The following is a 25,323-nucleotide window of genomic DNA, read 5'->3' on the forward strand; positions in this document are numbered from 1 at the left end:
GGGAAAAATATGAAATGACAACAAAAGGGACATAGAATTTCTCTCTAGCTCCTCACTCAAGACCTTATAATTTTGTTTACTTAAATCAGAGGTTAATTTTGTTTCCTTTAATTTTAATTAATTAAACTAGTTGTAATAATTCTATTTCATTGAATCACTTTCTTGTCTCCTCTTTATTACTCTCAAATATAAAACCTAATAATTTGTACTAGATGAATTCAGCCGTTACACGTTGACAGTGCTCTTCTTTTCTATATTTTGCTATTTGCTATTGCTGGCGACATCGTCTCAGTTTTAATTATAAATAATTAGATTTCAAAAAATAATTAAATATGCTTATTATCCAGTTGTACCAGCTTAACAACTCATGAAAACGATTTCAATTTTTATAAGGAATACAAGTGGGAGAAAAAAGTGAATCATCAAATTCCTTTGCTGCTGGATCTCAACTAACTGTATCCAATGGATTTGTGTTGTGTGCAATTGTATATATGCAAATAAAGAAATGAAATCCATTTTTAATTTAATAATTGCTTCTGAAGGCCACACGAAAAATGGTGATTGTTGACATTTTGCATCAAGGGTTATATAGGTCAGCATTTTTTATATATAACATGAAAAATGGAACAATATTGTTAGCTAGTACTCAAATTCCATTGCGTTGTTGGCATATCTGACATAATTGTTGGAGGCACGTTTCCAGTTGTGTTTTAGAAGGACAGCCACATAACATAACCCTCTTGCATTTCTTTCTTGGTTTCTCATTATGGAAGGAAATGTGCCCCTGCTGCTGCCTGCACAAAATCTTTAGTCAGTAGTATAATATAATTGATTCCTATTTAAGATCCTTCATTAATAAACTATGTACAAATTATAATGTAGAAATTAAATTAGAGAAAAATGATTGCATGGATACAATATATGAAGACTTCGCAGGCTTATTCCTAAAAATGGCAATTGAAATCCACTATATATTGTTTCCTTCATAGGATCTGTGCAGAGTTTGGCAAAAAAAAAATATATATATATATGTGCAGAGCTTCAATCAAAATGGCCCAAAACAAAGTAATAAAATAATCATTTATCGTCTGTAATGGTATAGGTGAAAATTACTTTATAATAATGACTTCAACATTGATAATTATAATCCAAAATAAATTTCTACAACATTTTATTTATTAACTTTACTCTATTTCCCCCTCGAGATTTCTCATAATTCCACTATATTTTCTCAAGATTTCCACTATATTTTTGATCAAAGGAATCATATCATTGATTCAGGTCCAAATAACCCAAAGCAGTACAAAACCAGGCCAGAGCCCAAAGCCAACATTCCACAGGGCTAAAATTCTAGACTCAAATCACGCCCACCAAACTAAGCCCGTAGTTTCAAAAAAAAACTCAGCCCGATATCCCCTTCTTTGTATTTTTCAACATTAATATTTAAAAACTTGAATAGAAATTTGTTTCTAAAAGAACTTTTTTTTTCCTACGTGCTTCAGTTTCCTTGCATACTAGTTCTTTATCTGTATCATATGTTCCCTACTGTTGCAAAACAATTCATGGAGGTATTTATTCATGATATAAAATGACACTGTGCAGAATAATGAAAAGACCGAGGTACTCAAATTTGTTCTATTCCATGAAATTTTCAATCAATGAATTTCCTATTTCCCCTAATGTAGAAGACTAGAAGTAAAGCCAACTGAGTTGAAAAACAAAATTGTGTCAAGAGATTAAATTGTGATGAGTTAAGTTTTTATGATCAGCCTGTAACACTTCCGCTGAAGATCTCAATGGTGTCGCCCTGCCCGACTTGGTGCCATCGGAAAGACCTGTCATCATACATAACATCCTGCTTGTGAATGAAGAAGTAACTCTGTGGAAGATCAAATTGAAGCCTCTGCTGCAACTTCTGCAGCTCCTTCCTTAACTCCCCCACATTATCAGATGCATTCACTTCTATTGGTATCTTCTCTGTCCCGCTTTGGGGCAATATCTTGAGCTTCAACTTCTTTGACTCTCCTCCTCCTCCTCCTACACCAGTGCCAGTTGCAGCAGATGTTGTTGGCACCATGGCAGAGGATGCTCGAACACTCACATCGATCTCACTATTATCTGAAACATCACAATCTCGCAGAAACTGATGATCATGCAGTTCAGTACCTGCTTTGTGCAGAACAAGATTGTTCTTTGAGACATGTTCAATGTCATGAATCTTGTCCTTTAGCTTCAAAACTGTGTCATTAACATCCATTTCATAACTGGTTTTCTATTTTGTGTTGTACTGTTGTGCGTATGAGTGAGAAATGAACTACAAATTACGAGTCCAGCTGTTCAGGTATGGAAATCGCTAAAACTCAACCATATAATAAAAGACTGAACCGCTATAAAAAGTAAACTATTTATGTTGGTCGACAAATAGAAACCGCTCTAATATTCTAAATAGATAGCGTTTCTAAACAAGCGCTATAAAAAATAGTATTTTTACTTTTTTTGCAATTTAATTTAATGTAAATAACTTCCACAATAATTCTATGAACCCTACTAAGCACATCCAATGCAAAACTCTCTTTTAACAGCCTAGAATATTAGTCAGTAATCTGAGCCTCGTTGAAAGAACAACTCTATAACTTAACATTTATAATTGGAAACAAGAGGAACATCATTTACTGAGTAACATGCCTTGATTCTAAATATAAGGTCACCCTGTTATAAACATTTATAATTGGAAACTAAGGTGTCCACAACATACTATTTGGTAGTTTCGTGGTTCAGCTGAATCTTCAAAAGGATAACCTCCAACTAGCATCACATATATAAGGTCACCTACAAGACCCAAACATCAGCCACCTACTCATTAGGGTGGACCCACTGCATAGTGAGGGGTTCAGTTGAACCCCCTGAAAAATAGAAAATTTCCACTTACCCCTTTGTATAGTTTTTATTTTGAACCCCTTGAGAGTTTTAATTTGCACCAAAGACCCCATTTACTCTTCTCTCTTTCTCTCACACACGTACAGACTCACTCATCCTCACCCTCTTTCTCTCACACTCTCACTTCGCTACCCAGGTCTGCGGCTCTTCCTCTCTATCTCTGTTGCAGCGTTTCGATTTCTCTTGCGATTTTCACGCTTTCTCTTGTTGTTGTTGGATTGAGTTGAGCCTTCACCAGCGGTAAGATTCATCTTATCTCTCACTCCTTCTGTTTTTATTTTTTTTTGCTTTACTTCCAATTTCATGCTTTGGATTGTTGTTGAGAAAATTTTCCTTTCCCTGCTGTGTTTGATATATACGGCTCAAATTTTGGGGCTAATTCATCAATGTTAATTTTTTGAAATAAAAGATTGAAATTTAAGGTTTAGTTGTTGAACTTGGAACTTGAGTTGCAGTGCTTGGTTGAATTTTGGACTTTGGTGCGTCAATCTACTAGGGCAGTGGACAAAACAACATTTGAATATATTACTTGATACATAATTTAGGGTTGAGAATTGAGACTTTGATTGTGTGTGTCAATCTAATTGGGGGGAATAGAAAGAAAAAAAACAATGCAATTAGGAATTAGGAATATTCTTGATATAGAATTTGGGATTGAAACTTGAAACTTTGATCATTGTGGGTTGTGATTATGATTGATCAAATACCAATGCTTGTGCTTGATCAATAGTAATGAAAATTAGTCAAGTTACATTTTTCTCTATGGATTTAGTTATTTTCAGATCTTGGAACTGGTTACGGTGCAGGGGGAAAGATTTCAAGTATTCAGCATATGAATGGACAAACAATCCTAGTTTGTGCCTGGCAGGAATATTTTAAAGTTTAAACGGTTGCTTTGCTGTAGCTGTTTGGGCAAGATATTGAGATATTGGTCCAAACTTAAGTGGAACATTTTTGGTGCCTTGGCAGAGAATGTTAGCTAGTGGAGTTGGCCTTGTCTCAAAGAGGAACGATTTTGAACCTGCATCAGATCATGTGAACCAATTGTTCCATTATTTAGACCATGGCTTTGATTTCTTAATGAAGGGTCTGCTACATTTCATCTAATTAAGGAGAAGTCACTATTGGGACTGTTATAGCTAATAGCTACTTGCTATCTGTGGTGGCTCTAATTTTGCTTTAGAGGGATGATTTAGATTTCATCTTTTATCCTTCTTCCTTTTGTATTCCTTTATTTTATATAATGTTGATCAATCTAATAATATATAGTTTGAGACTCATAACAATCTTACGTGTCAGACATACAGAGCTTCTGAAATAATGGACACGTGTCAATCAAATAAAATTCAACAAATAATCAATATGAAACTTTGATCAAACATACACTAAACATATTCTTTTTAAAAATTTGAAATAGAAACTTAAAATTGAGAAATAAACTACGTAACAACCATCGAGAATGATGGTTTTAACTTAAAAACTTTGAATTTTGAATACAAAGTCTGATAATATTGAAAAAGAAACTTAAAAATGAAAAATAAACTACTTAACAACCATCGAGAATGATGGTTTTAACTTAAAAAATTTGAATTTTAAATACAAAATATGAAAATATAATATCCTGTACTTAGCTGAACAACAAAAACGTGCAAAACATCATCTCATTTTGATTTTAACTAACTCTTAACTAACTTAAAATAATCTAAGTGAGTGCTTAACAGATTTTAAATCAATCTGTTAAGCTCTAAACAATATCAATGGAATTTAAATTTAAAATTACTTTTCTGGAAAAGTAAGACATTTAAATTCAAACCCTTAATTAAAATTCATCTATCAACAACTTTATAAAGCCAAAGTTCATGTGATTTAATTCCTTATATTAAACGTGAATTCCTCTCCTTATGGCATTTCCAGTTAAGGTTGAACCACGTGCTCCTGAATACAAGCAGCTAGCTATCTCTCCTTATTAGATAACAATTTTTTTTTTTTTTGAAATTTACAATTTTGTTATACTTTGTAAATTTAGCTAAAATTTTGGAATATCTCTCTTTAGTGTGCCGCCCAATGTATCAAAATTTAAATTTCAATTATTCTAAAGGAACTTTTTAAACGTGAAATAAGGGAAGTTAAATTTCAAATGGTTAAAACTTAAAATTCACTATAAATTTAACACCACCACATGTGAGAGTTATCATACTATCAGTCTTTCTCCATTAGCAACCACAAAATCCATCACCATTCTCATGGGGTTTCCATATCTGAATCCGATACAAAATGAAGATACTGAGTATGTGAATGCTATCAAAGAGGCTAACGAGATGGGCGCATCAGGAAATCATAAGACTCATCTGTAATCTACCCCAAAACAAGGGAGTTTGAAGTAGAACCATAAGACTCATCTGTAATCTACCCCAAAGCAAGGGAGTTTGAAGAGTCACCTGAACCTGTCCCAATCTCCAAAAGATCATTTGTTTGCAATGTTTCTAAATATATAAATGATTAATACTTGACATTGATGATTAAATTTGGTTTCCTATAATATCACAATTTCATTCACGTGCAGGACTCGAGGGCAGCTCTACTCCAATATCATGTCAACAAAAGTTGGAAGGTATGTTATCCAGCGGAACAAGATTGAAGACAAGGTCAGTACTACAAGCAAAAATGGCAGCACGTGAATTAAAACATCCAGGTTATACATATTAACAAAAAAATTACATGTAGTAAAAACATGTATGGTGCAAACAACTTATAACATAGTTTTTGTTTCATGACAGCTGAAACCCCGGATCCAAAAGCCCAACATTTAGAATCTAGAGTAGGTACTCCTCAAAAAAATCATCTGCACATTGCTCATTCAGGTGAAAAATCATTTAGTGTACCCACTATGTGCTCTAATAATCAATTTCAGCATTTTGAATTTTGAATTTTCTTTTCACCTCAGGTATGATACAATGTATTTCTGGTAACACTACGCAAGATCCGGTTTCAGAAGTTATAAATCCTTCCAACTCAATCAAAAAAGGCAAGAGAACGGTTCTTGGAGATTCTGTCTTGCAAAGTGTCGTGTGGAATGGAATCCATATGAGTTACCGAAAAAGTCAAAACTCCCTTGATATGAATCAAATCAAGTTGAGGAATCATGGATATTATGACATGAATGAGCTAGGTGTGGAAACAGGTGATTTTATCTATTGGATTTGAGAAACACAATTTTTAACATCAATTTTACTACAAAATTATCTCCCTAAAAAATTATTAAATGCACAGGAATTGAGAATGTGTCTCCCAATATACAAATGACAGAACAAATGCAAAAGGAAATTGCTATAGAAGCACGACGGCATAGAAAGTCAATAATGAATATACCATATTCATCGCGTGGTGGAAATACACCAGGTTTGACTTCAAACTGAAATATCTTTACTGCATACCTTATTTTCCTAATTAAATCATATATACCTTATTTCCCTACATAATAAATCAATTTACAAGAATTGAGAACAAATATCTTAACTGGGTACCTTATTTTCCTAAAAAAATCATGTATCTTATTTTCCTAAATAATAATTCAATTCACAGGTATTGAGAATATGTCTCCCAATATACGAATGACTGAACAAATGCAAAAGGAAATTGCTAAAGAACCACGACGGCAAAGAAAGTCAACAATGAATGTAAAACATTCATCGGGTGGTGGAAATACATCAGGTTAGACTTGCAACTCAAATATCTTTACTGTATACCTTATTTTCCTAAAAAAATCAAGTACACGTTAATCACATTATATATGCGGCGGAGTTTATAATCAAGTGAAATTGGATGTTATAAGGTTACACGGCTCAACATACCACATCATCCACATCAAACTTTCTCAATAAAGATATGTTCCAAAACTCAAATTCCGAGCATATCATGACTAACATGGCATCGCAAGGTTCTGCAATGCGGAAAAACAGCTTGAGTGGAACCCACCTAGAAATCATGCAAGGTAGAGCTATAACTCATCCTATCTATGATTATGTTTATTCCAACTTACATTAAATTATAAATATTTATTAAATGCACTCGAATTGATAACATATCTTCCAATATTCAAATGACAGGACGAATGCGAAAAGAATTGGCTAAAGAGACACGGTTCCAAAGAAAGACAAGAATGAAAAAAAAAATTCATCTTGTGGTGGAAATCCATCAGGTAAGCCTTCATATACATGTAGCTTTAGTGGATAACATATGTTCCTAACTAACTCATGAACAAATTAATCACATTATGCACCCTGGAAAGTTTATAATCAAGTGCAATTATATTTTATAATGTTTCATGGCCTCGCACACCACAACATCAATTTCAATCAATCTATATATTGGAAAAATAAAATTCTAACCATATTATGATTAAAATGGCATTTTAAGGTTCTGCTGAAACCATGCAAGGTGAAGCTACTCCTCAACATAACCATGATCGTGTTTACTCTGACGTACATCAAGAAGGGGAAGTTGAAGGTAACATCATAATTTACTGTATTGTTTAGTTAAATATTCAAAAATATTTTTAATATTTAGACTATAATAAAAGATTATCTACTTATGAGTTTTTGATAATACATTTGTAAACAAATTACAGCTGCTTTCAATCTGGGGGAACCGAATTACACGTGCTCCATGTGTCAGGCAATTGTTTGGTACGAAGAAAGGTCAGAAAAGACTAGAACAAGTCTAAGTCCTAATTTTTCAATATGTTGTATGAAAGGCAAGATTGAGCTTCCCTTACTAAAAGAACCCCCATTGTTGCTATTAAATTTAAACAATGGTACCGACCCTAGAAGCAAACACTTCAAGCAAAATATCAGGGCATATAACAGCATGTTTTCCTTCACTTCTATTGGTGGTAAAGTTGATACTTCTCTTAACAATGGCTCTGCACCACCCCAATTCACTCTGTGTGGTCAAAACTATCATCGCATTGGCAGCTTGCTTCCTGAAAATGGTACCAGACCGAAATTCGCACAATTGTATATCTATGACACAAACAATGAGATAGCTAACAGGATGAATCATTTTAGGAATGGACACCAAGATAATGATGACGTCAAAGAATTTGCTGAGTGGATTCTTAAATTGGGAAACGGTGAATCAGCAACCAATGATGACGGTGAAATGCTTATTGATGTTCCTCATGATCTTTTGATTACTAATCCATCTGAACCGTTGCTCCAACTTATACAGTTTGTTTATCCAGATATGGTTTCTCATCTTACAGATCCAACCTTTTAACAAGAAAGAGCTATATTAGCCCCCACATTAGAATCAGTTGAAAAAGTCAATCAATATATTTTATCTTGCATTGAAGGGGAAGAAAAAGAATATCTGAGTTGTGATTCTGCTTGCAAGTCTGATGAGGACAACGATGTTGAAGCTGCATGGTTAACCCCAGAGTTTCTACATGAAGTAAAATGTTCTGGAATTCCAAATCACAAATTGGTGTTGAAGAAAGGGGTGCCTGTCATGCTTCTAAGAAACTTAGACCAATCCTCTGGATTATGTAATGGAACTAGACTTTTAATAGAGGATTTGTGCCCAAATGTGATCGGTGCGACTGTTGTGACTGGAACAAATTCTGGAAAAAAAGTTTACATTGGTAGAATGAGTTTGATTCCCCAAGACTCTGGTCTTCCATTCAAATTTGAAAGGCGACAGTTTCCATTAGCGGTTTGTTACGCAATGACCATCAACAAGAGTCAAGGGCAGTCTTTGAGCCATGTTGGATTATACCTTCCTAGACCAGTATTCACTCATGGTCAGTTCTACGTAGCAGTATCAAGAGTCAAAAGTAGAAAAGGGTTAAGAATCCTAATACTGGACGATGAAGGAAAAATTACCACTTCAACAACAAATGTTGTCTACAGGGAGGTCTTTAAAAATATTTGAGGTTTGTTCTTTATCTAATATTTATAGTCAATTGAAATTACTTTGTACTTTCAAATTATCATATAATATGTTGTTATTTCTATTTGGTACTTGAATGATGAGATTCCAATCCAATTGTGTGATTCCTTTTATTTTTGTTGTTGAATATTATGATTGAAGGTTGCAAGAGATATTGTGTGGCAAAATACCCATGGAGTCTTTCAGCCCGACAAATAACTGTGTTGGTAATAATAGTTTTACTTAAAGCTGTTAGATGATTTCTATTATTGATTCTGATAATTTATTTGAAGTACATATTGCATTCATCTTATTTTGGAATAATCATATTAGTCAAATGTTATGATATTATATGTTCCTATGATGCTTAAGCTATTACATGCTGGGAATACAATTGTCTATCACTACATACATGAAATTGAAAGCTACTTAAATATGCACTAATATGTCATCTGACTACAAATATGTTATTATTTTAGTAATATATATTTTTTCTCTCTTGAATAAATAGTTTTAGTCCTAACCGGTTAGTGATGTAATTTTTATGGTGTCTCATTCTTTGCAGGTGGAGACTTGTGAAAAAGAAAAATAAAAAGAAAAAATGTCATTTCATACGGAAATAAATCGAAGGCATTTTTACATTGCTATTATTTATTTTATAATGAATTTTCCAGTTCAAGTGGTTTTCACGTTTTAAGGATCTTTTTGAATCTATTTGTTATGTAATTTGGTTCATTGTACTTCTAAGTAAAATACTATTTAAGATGTGAGTTATTTCAGTTTTCTACATTACGTCAATTTGGATGAAATTTATCTTATATTTAATTACTTTGTTTTTAATGCATGGTGAATAACATATGCAAGATTATACCTATGAATATAATACACACATGATTCTGTGTATGATGGTGTCTTCTCTAAAACCAAAGTAAAAATTAAACATAACCAAAACATACCTAAATGTATCTCGACTCAGTTACAACAAAAGGCCATATAAAAAACATTATTTATTGCTTTTAACTTCATTTTTATTTCTTTTACCATATTATTTCATCCGTGCGACGCACGGGTTCGGATACTAGTTTGTAACGGTTTGGGGCATCCCATTAATTTATTTTGGCCTTTCAAAAATAAAATAAAATAAAATATGGGCTACATTTGAGTGAAATGTGTGTTACCAATTTTTTATGTTTCTTCTTCACTCATCTGCTCTGCACTCAGCTTGAATCTACAGTGGGTACCTAAGCATATATTGCAACAGAGGCCTTCTCAAGAAGAGAATACGATGGGAAGGTAAATTTTCTGCAAATTGTTACATTCTTTTTTTTTTTTGAGAAACAACTGATATATATATATATATATATATATATATATATATATATATATATATATATATATATATATATATATAGAAAATGAAGAATAAAGCCATGAGAACAATCCTCTCATGTGGACAAAAAGTCTCAAAAAACTGCTAAAGAGATGTGGTTAGGAAACCCGGCCAAGGAGAAAGCCTCATCAAAACCTCTCCAAGGGAAAACCCAGTGGGAAAAACCCAAGGAGAGGAAAAAGAGTACTCTAACCAAGGCAACCAACCACAAAACAGAGATAACAAGCAGAGGAGACATAACTTAGGCAAAGTGAAGTACATGAAGCCGCAAGCTTAAAACTGTTACATTCTAATTGAATAATAAGAGGGCTTTGAAAAATTTATATTTAATATTGGTTACTCAATATTGTTATGTCGGGTAATGATTACAGTGGCGGATCCAGGACCCAGGGGTCAGGGGGTTAAAATTTTTCAAATGAACACATCGATAAAAATATAATAAAAAACAACTTTAATATGTTCATAAATAAGAAATTATACAAGTCATAGTTGTCTAAGCGATTTCATATTCTGAAATCGTTGAACAATAAGCTCAGAATCCATGACCTTCCTAAAATTTAAAACAGTAATCAAAATTCTTATACCAAGGGAGATAAAAAAATCACATCAACACAGTAATTATGATTAAAGTGTTGCAAAAGTGAGTAATGACACAAAATTGTGTGTGAGTATCAATTGATTAAACTATGTTGGCGATTTTAAGAAAAAATAAATTTAAAAAAAAAAAAGAAAAGAAAAGAAAACGCCAACATGGTTGGCGATTTATTTAAAAAACGAAAATAAAAACAAAAACGCCAATAGCATTGGCGATTCTTTTAAAAAGGAAAAAAAATAGAATCGCTACTGACAGTGGCGATTTATACTAGTTTGGTAAATAAAATAAAAAAATACCCCAAAACTGTAATTTTCAAAATAAACTATACCACTTGGGTACAAAATTCTCTTTCTAAATCAAGTCTTCAACTTTTATTCCAGTATCTAGTTACTAATTACTAGCACAAGTCAAATTTAGTACCGAGCTTGTAACTTGTAAGTTAATCAAACAAATAACAGATAACCTTAAATTGAAATGCAGAGAGAGAAGAAAGGGAGGAAGGGAAGCCAGAGAGAAATAAGATTTGATTACCTGAACAGAAAAGGAAGAGGGAGATAGAACTGCAACTAGTGGTGATTGGCTTTGCTTCCAAATTGCCCAATTCTTATGCAGAAGGAAACATGTAGATCTTATAGTGAAGTCTATATGGTTGGTCAAGTAGTCCAAGTGAAACAGGATGAATGTAAAGAAAACCCAAGACTTATGCTAAGGCTGTTTATCTACTCATCACTACTAAAAAGTAACAACAGCACTATATGGATGAATTGTTTAGTTACTTGTAGTTGAAAACCACATCCTAAAGAGTACAGAGAGCTAAAACCTCCAGATTGACAACTATAATTGGGAAATTGGTCCCTATTCTTTGTAATACATTACCAGAGTCTTATCATGTGAAACAGAAAATCTGTATTAGTCTGCATATTGATCAATTATCACAATCCTTATTAACATTTAATGCTTAGCCCTTTTGGGGGACACAAGACTCCAATTTTATTCTTTCTGATTTTTGCATAGGTTTTCACTGATCAAATATCTTGCATACTAATATCTTGATTTCAGAGTATGATACAAGCAGAACCAAAAAGAGCAACAAACAAACAAGAAAGAAGCAAAAGCCCCTAGCATTACAAGAGTTCCAAGAACAGAAAGGGACAAAAGAACCACCATTGTAGCATAGGCCAAAATCAATAAGCAAAGATGCTATGAAGGGTTAGGAATTTCAACAAGGTATTCCAAACAACACTGAACTCTGACAATTTGTCACCAAGAGACACAAATTCAACAAGGTGAGTGCAATGAGAGTATTTTTGTAATCTTTGTTTTTTATTTTAAAGTTTTTCCCAGCAAATTACCCAACACACGAGTCATAGTTGCTCTTTCGGGTGAAAATAAAACAAGAATTTTAAAATTCAGCTCAATAATTAACCCACTCTTTCAGGGGCTGGGTTAATTATTGGGCCGAATACTAAGTTAATGAGTTATTGGCCGGACCAATGAATTACCGGTCTAATAACTTAATTTAGTGTATTTTAAAATTAATAATACTGATTGATATTAATAATAACTTCATACTCTAAATTTTAAATCATTAACATCACACAAATACTTAATTAATCAACCAACACGAAAGATTTTACTACAACAAATTATCACAAATGAGTTTTTTTACATATAATATATTGTTTTTTTATAAGCAATGATTATATTGAATGAAAGTATAAGAGGTAATTCAACCCAATACAAAAGAGAAAGCAAGAAAGAAAGAGGAAAATGTACAAAACACGACCACAAGGATCCGCTAAACAGTACTACAAAACACTTGCCTTGTATAGTGGTAAACTTTTGTTTAGCCTCCAAAGACAAGGTTTAAATCCATGTCAAGGAATTTTTGAAAAAAAATTCAGAACAAATAGATCTTGGGAGAAAAAATGGTGACTCATTGATCCAACCAAAACTTGGTCGAATCATCGGTTTATCCATCAAATCGGTCGAGTTAAACTGGTTCATCCCGGTTTGTTTCAAGAACGGATCTAATGAGAGGCTCAGACCGACCAGGAGATCGAATCTCGGTACAATTGACCAATCTGAGCCGAATTTTATAACTATGGGTGAAACCCAAGGTATTTCACCCTAGAAGCACCATATAATTGGTAAAAGAATATTTTATGGTTTAGTATGTAAGGATGGTAATTTAATTTGCACCCGCACGAAACCTATATAGTTTAAGGGGAAAAGACTGGATTTGGGCTCAGGTTCGACAAGAATAAGAGAGTTGTGGTGGTGCGAAGGTTAGGGTTTGGTGGTTGAGGAGGAAGGAAAAGGAACTGTGCGTTGAAGAATGGCTTTAAAGAAGAGGTGATGGTAGTCCTGATTTGAGAGGGGGAAGGAAAAAATGAAGTGGTGTAGTGTTGATTGTTTTGGATTCGAATGAAAATAGGAATTAGAGATGGTGGTGGTTTCAGAAAAGCTGAATGATGGTGATGGCAGAGGTGGTGGATCTACCTTCAGTAAAAGAGAAGAGCGATGATGATGGTTTAGATGGCGGCAGGGATGACGTGCGATGGGAATGGTGAGAGCAGCTTGCAAGTGAGACAACGCTAGGGTTCAAGTGTGAGAGAATGAGTGAAAAGAGTCTTTATGGTTTGTTAATTAAATGGCTAGGATACTTTTTTCCGTCAATATTTTTTCGGCGTAGAGCCCATGCCAGGCCAAACTCAACTGAAAAAAAACAATACAAAATCGATTTTTTTCATCCTTTGAAGCTGAAAACCAACCCGGTTTGACTGATTGTTTAAAAAAGGTCTCGATTGGGCCGGTTTCGATTAAACCAGGTCAAATTGGACAACTATAAGCACGAGGGTTTGGTTCATTCTAAAGATACCCAAATTTGTCTCGAGCTACCTACGTAAATGTCTCATGTGAAGGGGCATATTTTTTGAATTTAAGTGAAGGAATTTTTCTTATAAGCAATGGTATATACATATATATATATATATTAAAATGAAGTACAATGGTTACTTTAACCCAATACAGAGTAAGAATAAAATAAGATAAAAGCAAGAATTACAAATAGTCGAAACTAAAACCACATCCTTGGAGGGAGAACAAAGAAAAAATGTGTCATTAAAACCTTATTAGGAAAAACCCATTTGGGAAAAACCCTAATGAAGGAAAAAGAGACATGATTCTTGAATAGAGCAATGTGACTTTTCAAATTACTTCATACATTTCACAAAGATTGTTGTTTTAACCTCCTTTCAACTTTTTTAAAATGTTTGTTGTTTTATAAAGTCAATACATTTTTCCCACTGTTTTCCATCTATAGTGTATACTCTTATTCATTGAATTTTATCTCACTTATCACATTTCTCTTACAAAATTGAAATCTAAAACATATTGAAGCCCTCAAGAAACCTCTTCAGTCTTGACCTTAGCTAGCTTCTGAATTTTGGTGGGTGAAGAAAACTCTTCAGTCTTGACCTTAACTGGCTTCTTGTCTGACTCTGGTGTCACAAGGAGCTGTATGCGTGACTTGTGAAGGATTTCGCACTTCCAAACATCACCATCATCTGGGAGAACTTGGCCTTTGAAAATTAGAGTTTGCCTCGAGATTGGAATTCCCTGATACTTCTGCACCTTCTCTTTGATCTCTATGACTGTGTCGAAGTAGCCAACTTCAATGGAAAATGGCTTCCCTCTTGGCACCACAAAAATTACATCCATCTTAATTTCGAATGTTAGTGTGATTACAAATGATAATTTAAGCAAGTAATGCAAATGGTCTGTAACAGAATCCAAATATTCTCCAACACCAACCCCATATATATAGCTCCAACTCCATTCAATTTTAAAGCTACTTTTGTTGAGGTAAAATAAGCAAGTAATGCAAATGGTCTGTAACAGAATCCAAATATTATGATTTTGAATTTTTAATAAATAAATTTATTACACAGATTTTAGTTTTTGCTGTTTGCTAATTTTTTATACATTTTGACACTATTATATTCTTCTTTTCTATAATTTATATTTTCTATTTTGTGTCTATATACATTTAAAAAAATAACAAGACTTAATTTGTAATCTTTGAACATTCATTATTAGATTAAAGAATCACAATTTATTCTCACCATTCTCATATAAGAAGACATGCCTTCTCGTAAAATACATGATCATATGCTAATATTTGATATACTAATAATGAATGAGAATAAAATACTTACATGAGTATTAAATGTTATATTTATATATTTTTATGCATTGTAAAATTACATATTTAATATAATAATGTATAAATATTGTAAAGGAAGAGAATAAAATTCATTACAATATTATACATATAATAAATATATATATATATATTTATATATAAAAAATTGTTCAACAATTATTAAATTTTATATTTAATATAATAATGTATAAATATTTTTAATTAAGTAAATTATATAGGCAACATTTACTTAAACACATATTAAATATTATAATATTATATTTAATATACTAATATATAAATATTTTAAGATATAAAATTAATATATATATATATATATAATGTATAAATAAAATTGACTTGAAAAAGTATTAAATGCTATATTTAATGTTTGTAATATATAAATATAAATATAAATATTATATTATATTATATTATATTATATTATATTATATTATATTATATTATATTATATTATATTATATTATATTATATTATATTATATTATATTATATTATATTATATTATATTATATTATATTATATTATATTATATTATATTATATTATATTATATTATATAAAAAGAATAAAAATATTATATAAGTAAAGTTGACATGAATAAGTATTAAATATTATATTTAATATTTTAATATATAAATGTTTTTAAAAAATAGAACCGTGGTGGTGGAGGATGGCAGTGGTTTTTTCAATAATGTAAAAAATAAAAAATTTAACCAAAAATCTATAGTATAAAATGAACTTACCAATTGGATTGTTTGACATGAAAAATTACTTCGTCACAAAATCATTGGTTTGATACAGAACTAGCTACGTAAACTTACTAGAGGTAATTTCCGTCACAGTATATACAAACAACCACTTTTGTCCAATAATGAAATTTGCGACGGAATACGTTCCTCTCTAACATCTTGTCGCTAAATTAAACTCAATTACACAGACTTTGTGACCATTTTTGTTTCGTCGCAAGCATGCATACAAGGGTTTTGTGATGGATTTAATTTTCGTCGCAATATTGCAGACTAGACTTTGTGACGAATGTGCTTTCAGTCGCAAGGCCCAGTGACAAATACATTTCCGTCGCAAATGTGCTGACACAGACTTTGTGACCGATTTATTTATGTCTCAAACACGCTGGTAATTTTTTTATATCATTTTTCCTTTCACTCCGTCTCCCCACTGGTCTGATTTCATTCCCTCATTCTGTAGCTAGCTGTCGCTCTCTGTTCTGGTCTACCCTTCCTTCCGCCTCTCATTCCTTCCCACGAGTCAACTTCTCCAGCTACGTCGTCGCCTAGAACCTCATCTTCTCCGCTGGGGCCCGCATCCCCAATTCCCGTCCCATATAAGCATGATCAAATCAGGTCATTCCTTATTCTTCTATGTACCCAACTCTTGAAGTGTGCTTATTTCGAAGTTTGCATAATTTGTGTGTACATGTGTTTTTTTTCCTAACTAGAGAACGAGAAGCTTAATTGTAAGTTGTTTCGATGCCAATTGGAGTATGCTTTGTTTCACATTTCCTTAACTATTTATAATTATCTTTCTGGTGTAAATTATAAAGGTGTGAGCATTTCACTTTGATGTCATATTGACTGGCTTGTGTGATAATGATATGATTTCCCCTTTCCAAATCAACAAAATGTTATCCTGAGTTTGAGTTGATGTAGCGACCAAAAATTCCTTCGCAGGATATGTTGCTAAACATGGGTTGCCAATCCTGAATGAATTAGTTTAATTATTTTGCACTACATAGAACTGGGCGTCAAACTCAGGGACGAATAAAGAGTAGTTCTCAAACAAATCGTCGCTTGACATTACTTATACTCATTTCTTCACTTCCCCCTCGAACCCAAGCATAAATGAGCCCTTATTCCCTAAGACTTCCTTATCTATCCAATCTAGGGTTGTCCAGGATGAACCGTCCCAAACCGGACCCGCCTAAACCGAGCATTTTTCTGTAAAATCGGGTCGGTCAGGCCGGAAAACGGGTTTTTGGTCTGAAACTAACCGAATCCTCCCGCTAGATAGCTCTAATCCAATCTATTTTCCTTAGAGGAGATGAGATTTCAATCGAAAAACTTTTCCGGAGACCCTTAACCGGAGAATATGCAAGATTCAAGGGAAAAAGGAGTCCATATAATCAACTTCACATGATGAATCACTCTAATCTCTTTCAAGATCCTTAGTAATCTCTATTAACTTGTCACTGAGTTGTTAAAATTTATTACAAACAACTATTATCTTCTCGAAAACCACAGGAAGGGGTTTTAGTTTGTAAGGCGGTTGAAGAAATCATAATGCTTTATATTTAGGTTGCTATCACAACTACCTTCACCCTCATTTCCCCTAATAAACAAATTTCAACAATCGATGTTGAAAAGTTAACAGAGGAAAAAGCTGGATGATAAACCAAAAAACGAAAACTAACACTCTTAATCTTGAGTTCACTTTTTAAGGATTTCAAATAAAGTTTTGAATGCAAAATATTAGTTTGAAAAATCATGAGCAGAAGTACATAAATTTATAAGGAGGAATAAGAGGGAATAAGCCCTCTAGAGCATTCTTCTCACTAGAAATTAAAAACAAGTGTAAAACCTAAAACGAGATGAAAAATTAAAAAGTGACTACATTGAAAGTCATGACTTTATTTAAGAATCAAATCATAATTGTTTAAGTATTATTACTTCTTATTCATAATGGTTCAAGTTTTCTAACTCAAAATAACCCAGCAATTGAACAAATTTGAAATATCTCATCTTAGCCATGAGTTGAACTAAAAGACAAGCACTTACCTCAAATTGTATCAACAATTTAAAATACTCCCTCCGTTCCTATACATAAGGAGTAATGTTTAATACACACCTCTCTTTTGAGGTGGAGAGGTAGAATGGTGAGAGAGATAGGAAGAAAAGAAAAAGTAAGAAAGAGAAAATATGAGATGTGATAGATGATAAGATGAGAGAGATAGAAATAAAAAGAGGTGGAAATGGAGTGTTTAAAAAATGAGGTGGAAATGGAGTGTTTAAAAAATGAGGTGTGTATATATCATTACTCATATATAAGTCACAAATAACTAATTCTCTTAGATTAAGAAAAGTAGTTACTAGTAATAAATTTGTAAAAAAAAATGATTTACTTTCCTAGATTACCCTTATTTACTTTCCTATGATTTTCTTTCTCCAAGTTAATACTTCTAAAGTTTATCATCTCTTTCATATTAAATATGAGGGTAAACATGGAAAAAATTATTTAATACTTCCTAGATATTAGAAAGTGACTTATATTTTGTAACAATTTTTTTCAAAAAATGTGACTTATAATAGGGAACGGAGGGAGTAGTTGTTTATCTCAGATCGTTTGCGTTCTCGCATTTGATCACTCCATTTTACCATTAACACCCATAATGTTCATAAATTTGTCAAACTTAACATTGTATTGCATTCCAAGATGAGAGAGGCTCCTTTTCTGACCAGCTTTGAATGTCTACTTGGCTCATAATCGCCTTGGTTGGTCCAAAAGGCTCACGAGCGAATGAACATCGTACGTATTAGTCAACTAGGATGACCGAAAAATTAAGCGAATGCTCATTCAATAAAAGTTCAAGCAAATGGTTAGGTTATGCCAAACGAGACAATCTGTCAAGGTTGTGTATTCTTTCTACAATGTACTTCAATCACTATAATTGCTTAAGAGCACCGCTATAGGGTACGAGAGAGAGAGGCACGATGAGGCACGAGTGACGTGGCTCCTTCCTTTTTTAATTTCCTGTATCCTCTTCTTCCTGAAATCTATTCTATTCGATGTGGGGAAATGATACCTTGTTTTGACTTTGAACATTTTTGCTTTTTTGGTTGCCTTCCTGCGTTTTCTTTGTTGCAATCTTCTTGTTTACAATCTAATCAACTTTAGAAGCCTTCCTTTTTGAAGGAGGACGCCCTCTACCTCGAGTTACCTTAGGTTCAAGAATCTTAGTACCTTCTTCCTGAATTGAGTTGTCTTGGTCTGTAATTGGTGTTGTATTCATTCCGGGAGGTGTTTCTTTGCAGCTTAACTCATTCTTTAAGCTGTTAGAAGCCTTCCCTTTTGAACGAGGACGCCCTTTACCTCGAGTTACCTTAGGGTCAAGAATCTTAGTACCTTCTTCCTGAATTGAGTTGTCTTGATCTGTAATTGGTGCTGTATTCATTTCGGGAGGTGTTTCTTTGCAGCTTAACTCATTCTTTAAGCTATTGATCCAATTCATTACTGTTACTAAATCATCATTATTTATCCCCACAGAAGCAACTTCATAAAAGGCGTCACATGCTTTGTTAAGTCGTTGCAATTCAGTATTTCCAGCTAAATTATCAAAACCACATTTGACAAGTGTGTGCTTCCTTTTTATATCCTTTCTCCAACGTGACAAAACATAACAAGATGGAACTGAATCTGTTTTGCCTGTAAGCTTAAGCACAAAAAAGATATGCCTGCATAAAATTCCTCTAAACTCAAATAAGAGGCACGTGCATTGAAATTGACAATCTTCCTCATTGAAAGATATCTTGAACACTATATCTTTCATTTTGTCAAATACTTTCTTGGTTTCTGTAACAGAATATATTGACTGCAAGCCATCCATTTTCTCAAAGCAAGTATTGCAATACATCATAGAAGCAATCTCTACTTGAAATTCTTTGAATTTTGCATTGGTAAATGCTTTTTGGAATTGAGACTCAAAGCCAAAAATACTCACACAAGCTATTTCTGTATTAAATGAACCAAAATCAGCCAAGCTTTCCTTCTCGATTTTATCTCTCAATGCATTGTCATATTGTTCAACAAACTGCTTCAGTGTGGTCTTCGAGTTTACATACCCATCAAAAAATGAGTTCATACTTTCACTCCGCTGTGTTGTTGACATTCCAGCCCAAAACGTGTCTCTCAAGAACACAGGAACCCAACGATCTCTCTCATCAAACAACCCTTTCAACCAATCATTATCATGCAGCTCATAATCCTTAATCATTTTCTCCCATCTTTCCATGAAATCAGACCTGCTAAAAGAATCGTATACAGCACCATGCAGAAGCTTCTTGATGGACTCATAATTAGAGTGTCTGCCCAACTTCTCTGGAACCTTTTTCATTATATGCCACAAGCACCACCGATGACGAGCCTTTGGAAAAACAGCCTCAATTGCATTTTTCATTGCTCTATCTTGATCAGTAATTATAGCATTGGGAGCACGTCCATGCATACATTCTAACCATCTTGAGAACAACCAAGTAAAAGTTTGAGTATCCTCATTTGATGGCAGAGCACAACCAAGCAACATAGAATGGCCATGATGATTTACTCCAACAAAAAGGAGCGAAGGGCATGTCATACTTATTTGTCAAATAAGTGGTATCAAATGTGATAACTTCACCAAAATATTCATACGCAATCCTAGATCTCGCATCTGCCCAAAATACATTTCGTAAATGGCTGTCATCATCCACATCCATGACATAATAAAATTGACTATTTTGTTTCTGTTTTCTAACAAAATAGTTTTGAATTGCTTGGGCATCTCCTGTCCCAAGCCGCAAGCATCTTACCTTGTCAATATAGTTTCTACAATCTTTTTCTCCAAAGGTAAGATTGTCATACCCATTTGCTTCAACAACAAAGGCTCTAAAGTTCATACTCACATTAATCCCAACTTGATCATTAAGTTCCAATCTCCTTTTTATACGAGGCTCCAAATTCTTGTTACACCTAAGAAATCGTGCTTTTGTTGGGCTTAGATCATGATTATGCCCAAGATTAACTCTTGAAACCACAACTGTTCCATCTGAACTAACACATGCACTCAATCTAGCCTTACATTCTGTTTTTGTAGTAGGATTTGGCTTCAAAAGATTCTTCTAATTATTCTTATACTTCCTTGCTCTACTACATCCTATAGTAATATATTTTTTTCCCATCATCTCCATTTTTAGAATTTATTTTACAAACTCCAAAACCCATAAGTCGAGCATAATTCTTGTAATACCTGTTAGCTTCATCTTCAGAGTTAAATGTCATCCCAACTTTAGGTTCTTCATCCTCATGAGATGCTTCTAATTCATCATTATCATCATCATCTTTTTCATTAACTTCAGTAGTCATTTCTGCTTCTTCACGTGAGGAAACATTGTCTTCCACTGTTGCAAGAATTTTTCAAAAAAACTAGTGAATTAATCAAACAAACAAACTAGACATTAGACAACTATCAATTGTTAAGATATATGAACACAAAATCATACTTATATTGTGAAGCGGCAGGGATGAAGAAGCCACCAAGTGCAGAGTCAACAAGGTGGAGGGATGAACTCTTCCCACGGGATGACGGCGACAACAAATTCTAAAGCACAAGGTTTTGGGCGCAAGAACAAGACAGTGAAGCAGCTCTCTTCAACGCCACGACGGCACAACTCTTCTCATCAACTCTTCTGGAACAGATGAATTTGGGCGGAAACAGAAGATTTGGATTTGGGCGGAAACAGAAGATTTGGCGGCAACGCTACAGTTTCTAAATCAGAAATTTTGGAGGGTTTACTTTGAGTGTGGACTGTTGAGTTTGTAATTTTTCACTTTTTAAATAAAAAAATTTATAAAACATGGGCTGACGTGGTCGTACACGCTCGTGCTCCAGGTCTCGTGTCTTCTATCATTTTCCATTGCTTAATTGATATTTTCACCGCTGTGGACATTCACAACAGTGACAACACCACAGTGCTTTTTGTTTCTTGCAATCTTGCTCCGCCTGTCTTTGCCTTGCCACACATTGGTATGAGGTACACCTCTCATACTTTCCGGAAGAACAACATGAAAATATTCAAAAATAGTAAAAACTAAAGAATCGAGCAAGTTAGAGGTGTACCAACATTCCAACAATGCACATGCAAAAATAACACTGGTAAGTGGGGATTACTGAACAATGCTGCAGAATTGTCATTAACAAATGATGGGGCCATATCGATTTTGAATATTAAATGTGGAAAGTTAGAAGTGAGAATCATTATTATTTAGGACCACTTAATGATTGAGCTGCCGACAATAGTCGCATTGCGGTTTTCATGATTATAGGTATATTGAGGTTTGGGTCTCTGATCCTATTAATTGTAAAAATCACATTATTAATTAATTTTCTTTCATATATTTTGAAACCGTAGCCTTTATGAAACCTGGGTTCAAACTTTAGGCAACAGTTTTGGTCCATAATTTGAGTTCAAAAAAAAAAACTCACGAAATTTACAAATATATAAAATTTTTGTTGAAAATGTCTAAATAAAGAAAAATGTCCATATTTATTTTGGTTTTTTAAAATAAATATTTCTAAATAACACAAATAAATATAGTAAACTCATATGAAATTCTTTTTTGGTACATTGGGAAGATAGTAAACTCAAATGAAATTCTAGAAACATATAATAATTTGTTTTTCATAAGTTAAAATAATTTATACGAATTTTTAGAGAAAATAATTTATGTCAATGTTAGGAAACTTAAGGCAACACCAGTAAAACCGTAGCCTATCCAGAAACCGGGGTTATGGCAACAAAAACGGAAAATCGTTGCCTTTTCAGACTTTTGGCCACGGTTTAGTGACAAGGCCACGCGCCCGTGGCCTTTTCTCCAAAAACTACCCCATTTTGCTAAATAAATATTTTTTTTACATTATTCAGAAAAAAAAAATCTATATTTTGTGGCTAAAATCTCCAAGATTTAATTTTTTTTTTGATACGTTGCACCATTTGAAAGAATACAAGTTGTAACTGCCTTTTCAAAGATTTTTGTGGTTACAAGGATGTTGTTATCCTACTTGCCCTGCTATGCTATTGGAGTTTTGCACTAGGTGGAATCTGAATAGCCAATGAAGCTTTGTGATGCTATGGGAACATCTCACCTTTCTCCTCATGAGAGTATCACTAGCAACGATAGCATTTCATTTGTATTGTCGTGGAGAATGAATCATACTTTTAGTAAGCAATGTGGCGGCTACGCCTAGCGTGGGTCAGTTTGAAACTGACCCATGGTGGTTCAGTTAATATTCCCCATCTAAATTACAAAAATGTCCATTTTTTCTTTTATATTTCCTTTCTTCTCCTTTTCTCTCTCAACCTTTCCACTCCACCCACCCCAGCAATTCACTCATGCCATAAATGGAATCGAGCTTCTCAAATCCAGACTTAGTCCAGATCACGAACCTCCCAAGGTGCCCACCAGGTGCAAGCTTCAAAAGGTTGAGCCTTTTCTAATGAGGGAGCGAAAGCTGAGAAAGTTTCTGTTTTGATTAACCCCTTTTGGTTCCAGATCTAAGATTTCGCCTTTGTGGTTCTAGATCTGAGATTTCGTCTATCAAATCGTTGATGCCGTCAATTTGGGCGAAGCTGAATACAACCTTCTTCATCTTCCTCTTCTTATCGAGCTTCTCAGTGCTGTCTTTGGCCTTCTGAGCATCAGGGAAGGCTCTGATCTGGTTGAAAACCTTGATGGCCTGGTGGCGGCGGTGCGGGTTTTAGTGTTGGATTGGAGGTTCTGGTTTCCTTTTATTCTTCTCCACCTTCTGGTACTGAATTTGGGGCTTCTGATGGTGGGTTTTCTGGTTTGGATGATGGTTACGGTGGCTGAGCTTTGCAATAATGGGGATGGGTCAAGGTTGAGGAAGATGAAGGAGAGGTTCCATGGAGGTTGAGGCTGTTTCAGGCTTTGACAGAGGACGACGCATCTCCGGCGCGGTCGTCGTGGTGGCACCGTGGTTTGGTCATGGAAGTGAACGACGGTGTTTGATTTGTGGTTTTGTGACGATGGTGTTTTTTTGTGGCTAATTAGTACTGGATGAACGATGAAGAGAAATAGACTTCCACCGCGAGCCTGTGCGACCACCGCTTCAAACCCCCATCTCCGCGGTGAGCTTCGTCAGGGCTGCATCTTCCTGATGCTCTCCATGGTTGACACCATCGAGATCAGCACAGCGGTGAAGGTCGGGTGAGAAAGGTGAAGGATATTTTAGTAAAGTAACATATATTTAATAAATGAATTATTTTAATGTTAATTAATCTGAGCCGTTAAAATTTAAAAAATGTTAAATCAACGGTGGAGAGATCAACTGCACCACCGTGAGTCAGTTTGTAACGCTAGGTAAAACCCAATGTGGCATGTCTATTGACAAAAATTAAGGAATGGATATTTCCCCTGTCCCCTGCCTCCATTGAATTTTCTTTCTTTATTGCCCCTGCCACTAGAATTATTCTTGGATGCAATACCATTTTCTGTAAGAATTTCTGAATCATCCATCGTATATATGCACAACCAATTTGTCTTTCCTGTTGAATCAGCATTGTTTATGCTTCCGAAATGTTCTAAAAGCATGATGTGTGATCTAATGGTTACACATATATATATTGATATATGCCACTCAATCCCTTTAAAAATCATCGAAGTCAGCACTGATTAATGAATATCGGGTATAATATGACTTTGGGATAGATTCATACAACACAAACAATTAATCTTTATGTAGACATTACCACCTAGAGATAGACTCCCTGTCTCATGTTCTCTTTAATTATTGGAATATCAACTGCACAAAATTATCTACCATTTGTTTGGTAGCTGATTATTTTATTTAATCAGAGATACTATATTTGTGTATTCATGGGTCCTGTTTAGGGTGGGAATAAGCTGGTCCTATGTATGCTTTGTGTAAATAGGCCTAGCCTGTTTAAAAACCTTAAAGCCTGACTTTTTTTTCGAGTCTAGCCTGACCTTCTCGAAAGCGGCTTGATAGCGTATTTAAAAGCCTGTTTCACACCAAGAGTTTTACGTTTGCTAACAAACTTATTTGTACAGAAACTATCAAACTTATAAACTAACGAGTTAAATTATATATAGTAAAATAATTTTTTCAACACTCAGACTCATAATATTATAAGCTATTAGGTAGAGATGAAACTAAACGAGAGATTAAGTTGGTTTCTTAGAGTCGGAGAGACAGTATAAAATCACACTCCATATTAAGGTATTTAAATAAGTTATATATCTATTTCTAAATAGACTTATAACTTTGAGTTATTATATATGTCAATTTTTTTTTTGTCTTGACCAAGGTATCCCCACAGCCGACAGCCGTGAGACTAATCCCTCGCCCCACGGTCAGCGCACTAAGCGGTAGGAGGCTGGCCAAAGAGTTTTTTCTATTCGCAAGAGTTGAGATTCGAACCCCCAACCACTTGCTT

At 33.9% G+C, this 25,323-nt stretch overlaps 1 protein-coding gene and 1 pseudogene across 1 annotated transcript; both read right to left on the reverse strand.

The window, feature by feature from the left end:
• Positions 1–1,765: 1,765 nt before the first annotated feature.
• Positions 1,766–14,573, reverse strand: LOC130741417 (ubiquitin domain-containing protein 7SL RNA1-like). Its single transcript, XM_057594315.1, has 3 exons — positions 14,265–14,573; positions 7,150–7,157; positions 1,766–2,267 (listed from the first exon to the last, which is right to left on the reverse strand). Exons 1-3 carry the CDS (start codon positions 14,571–14,573, stop codon positions 1,766–1,768), a joined length of 819 nt encoding a protein of 272 aa, XP_057450298.1.
• A 4,299-nt stretch (positions 14,574–18,872) lies between these two features.
• LOC130737343 (protein FAR-RED IMPAIRED RESPONSE 1-like) lies at positions 18,873–22,059 on the reverse strand (annotated as a pseudogene).
• Between the last annotated feature and the right edge of the window lie 3,264 nt (positions 22,060–25,323).

The sequence above is a fragment of the Lotus japonicus genome, chromosome 2, assembly GCF_012489685.1.
Source record: "Lotus japonicus ecotype B-129 chromosome 2, LjGifu_v1.2".
NCBI classification, from domain to species: domain Eukaryota; kingdom Viridiplantae; phylum Streptophyta; class Magnoliopsida; order Fabales; family Fabaceae; genus Lotus; species Lotus japonicus.

Bases quoted from the DNA above. Each gene is read 5' to 3' on its own strand.
- LOC130741417 (XM_057594315.1), bottom strand. From the start codon at position 14,573: ATGGATGTAATTTTTGTGGTGCCAAGAGGGAAGCCATTTTCCATTGAA.